The sequence below is a fragment of the Sycon ciliatum genome, chromosome 3 (genome assembly GCF_964019385.1).
Source record: "Sycon ciliatum chromosome 3, ocSycCili1.1, whole genome shotgun sequence".
Classification (NCBI taxonomy): Eukaryota; Metazoa; Porifera; class Calcarea; order Leucosolenida; family Sycettidae; genus Sycon; species Sycon ciliatum.
Window position 1 is genome coordinate 270,560 of NC_088645.1, and position 3,141 is coordinate 273,700.

At 48.1% G+C, this 3,141-nt stretch overlaps 1 protein-coding gene across 1 annotated transcript in view; it reads left to right on the top strand.

The window, feature by feature from the left end:
- Positions 1-810: 810 nt before the first annotated feature.
- The window catches only part of LOC135813182 (uncharacterized), a 30,094-nt gene continuing 27,763 nt past the window's right edge, over positions 811-3,141 (top strand). Inside the window, exon 1 of the mRNA XM_065326395.1 lies at positions 811-1,502. Coding sequence (XP_065182467.1) covers positions 1,405-1,502 — 98 coding nt within the window. The 5' untranslated portion in view covers positions 811-1,404. The remainder of the gene's footprint in view (positions 1,503-3,141) is intronic.

Genomic DNA, 3,141 nt, shown 5'->3' on the forward strand with positions numbered 1-3,141 from the left:
CCATCTGTGTACAAATTATTATGGATTTATGCTCCCTTGCTTTCTTGTCTCAAACTACATGTACCTTGCAGCAACCAAAACAGAATGAGCGATGTTTGCGGTGTTGCCTAGCACCTACATGCATGTGTCGCTGCTGCTGCCAACTGCATGCTATAGTATAGCGCTACATGTAATACTAATCGTAATACTCAGTACATGTAATAGTGCTACAATGTACTGTCGTGGACATGGAAATCCGGTCGCACGTCTAGCGGCCCCAGGGCGCTGCCCATGCAGCCGTGGATAAGGAGGGGAACATCATTATGCACTGCAGCGCGCTGGTCATCGCGGATCAACATGACTTTGTGCACTGCACGCAGCGTTCTGTACGCGTTGAGGCGGGCGCCGGCCCCGGTCAATCGACTGGATTTCCATGTCCGCTACAGACTACAGAGTACAGTACTCAGTAGTACGGACTCAGTCAGCGACCGTGGTTGTAAATCTAGATCTACATGGCCATTTCTGGTTTCCGTACATGTGCGAGCGCTTTTGATCCCGCTCCACTGTATAATTATTAATTTTATTTTTATGATTATGACCATGATGACTGACATACTTGTACTACTAGTACTAATAGTAATACTATTAGTTGTAGTATAGCTGTAGCCTGTAGTTTGGGTTTGCGTGAAGAATGACTGCCTCCTATGACATTTTGTGATGTTTGGAAGTGGCCACGAAGGCAGGTTTACTGTTGGTACGCTTCCAAGTCTGGCGATCGACCCGTCCACAGGTCTCACGAGACAACGGCAGCTTGTTGTCAAACTTTCCCTGGACTGCTGGAGTCCGCTGTGTGGAACTAGCGCACTTGTGCAAAGCGGTGCGATGCTTGGCTTGGTCGGGAAAGCAGAGAATGACAATGTTCATGACAATATCAGCTGGACCAGGACAGTTTGGACAGCGACCGACACCAGTAGTACAGGCGTGTTATTAGTTCAGTGCGAGTCTGAATCACGCGGACAAGCTACAAAAGCTGGACAAGCTGCTCTGCTCCTGCTTATGGTAGAACTGATATTGGACAGAGGATAGCACGTTCCGCCGCTTTGGAAATGAGACACGCAGGATCTTCCCCGACATGATTGTTTTGTAATGAGCAAGTTTATTTCGGAATAGTAGATCCGAAAGCGAGGGAAAGTCGCATCAGAACAGTGTCTTTACGTCTCCCAGTGTCACGAGCAGATCCTCAACTTGATGCTGTAGTGAGGCGCAAGAAGAAGAAACGGTAGCAGCGCTCCATCCCTGACGACTGCGCACATCCAGGTCGCAAGAACGTGAGGTCGTTAGTTCGTGAGGTGGTCGTTAGTGCGCGAGGTGGTCGTTAGTGCGTGAGGTGGTCGTTAGTGCGTGAGGTGGTCGTCAACAAGCAACATGGTTAGCCATGCAGTTACCGGGTCACTCCGTGTTATGCTCTATCTACTGGTACTCTCAGCCAGTATACTGGTGTTGTACGAGATGTTGAAAATGAGGTAAGACACAGACGTGCACATGTACGCACACACACGTACACACACACACGCACACACATGTACACACATGCACATACAGATGTGTGGAGTTCGTTGTTAGCCTTCACCATAGGCTTATACAAACACACACATGCATATGGACACACCGCTCTGAACCTACCCAGAGCTACATCTCGTTACGGCCTGAATGCTATTTCATTTTTGGCAGCAGACAGATGGAACATGCTTCCACCTGGATGTCGTCAAGCTAAGCCCCTTTCTGCATTTGTCGCAAGCACCAAGTCATTCCTAGGGTTCCCAGTAAAAAGGCAACGCCTGTTGGGAGTTCCCTAGTAAAATAATAAATTCTACTACTACTACTACTACTACTACTACACACATGTATGTACATACATGTACATACACGTGGACACATATACATGTATGTACATGTACATGGTATTATACTGGTCCACGATACTACAGTGCTGGCAACTGAAATCCGACCTCCTTGGCGGCGCCGCGCCGTGCCGTCAAGGAGGTCGGATTTCAGTTGCCAGCACTGTACTATTAGGCCACGCCGTTTTTTCTCTGTTTCGCGTCACCTTATTCAATGAAATCAATGAGGGAGGGCGAAAAAATAAAAAAGCCATCCAAAAAAAACAGTGTACGTGCATTGTATTAGTGTACAGTGAAGCGACTCGGCACTGTTCATGTACATGAATACATGGGTGTATCCCCTCTGCCATGCTTGTTGTCCAAACACAGGCGGCATGATGATTGTGTGACTTGCGGCCCAGCTTATTACACACACATGTACATGTACATGTGTGTGAGCTGAGTACAATCATGCATTTACAGCCACCCCTGGGGTAGTGCGTATTTCTGTATGCTCGCATGTGGCATCGCAGGATTCGGTGACATGTGGCATCAGGAGGTCAAGGCTGAGATTGCGGTTACGAGTTGCATGTACAGTCAATTTCGCTTATAACAACACTCGGCGGCGGGGCATCAAAAAAGTGTCCTTATTCGCGAAGTGTCGTTATACCCGAAGTCTCATTATATGTATTACAGTGGGATGGGACTTTGCTCTGGGCATGGAAATGCTGTCGTTATTCGTGAATTGTCGTTATATCCGCAGTCGTTATTAGCCAAGTTGACTGTACTACGAATCATGCAAAACGTCCTAATGTACACGTAGGGTCAAACTGCACTTTGTAACTGAAACTATGATCTCGTATCGTGTTCCGTCCTATACCATACAACTCCCTGTGCTTCGGTATGTTTAATATGGGACACTATTCTGTAGTGTAGGGAATTCCCCGTACGGGGTAACTGGCATCACTTGTCAGCTGCTATTAGACATGTGGTGTGTGTAGGGGGTAAGGGCGGCTGGGGGGGGGGGGGGGGGAAGGGCGGCTGGATACTGGGACGGATACCTTGTTATCACGGCCAATCTCTTTTCTGCACCTTGCACTCTTCCACTGTGACATACTGAAATGTTGTGAATCCCTAAGTGGGATCATTTCCAAGTCCACCCAGAGTTTAGGAGTTCCAGGGAGTGTGGGCAGTTCACTGGCCTATTAATTCATATTTTCATGTTTTCTTTCTAATCTACACCCTCCTCCTCTTTCCCCCGCTGCCCCCTGCAACCCCCGTC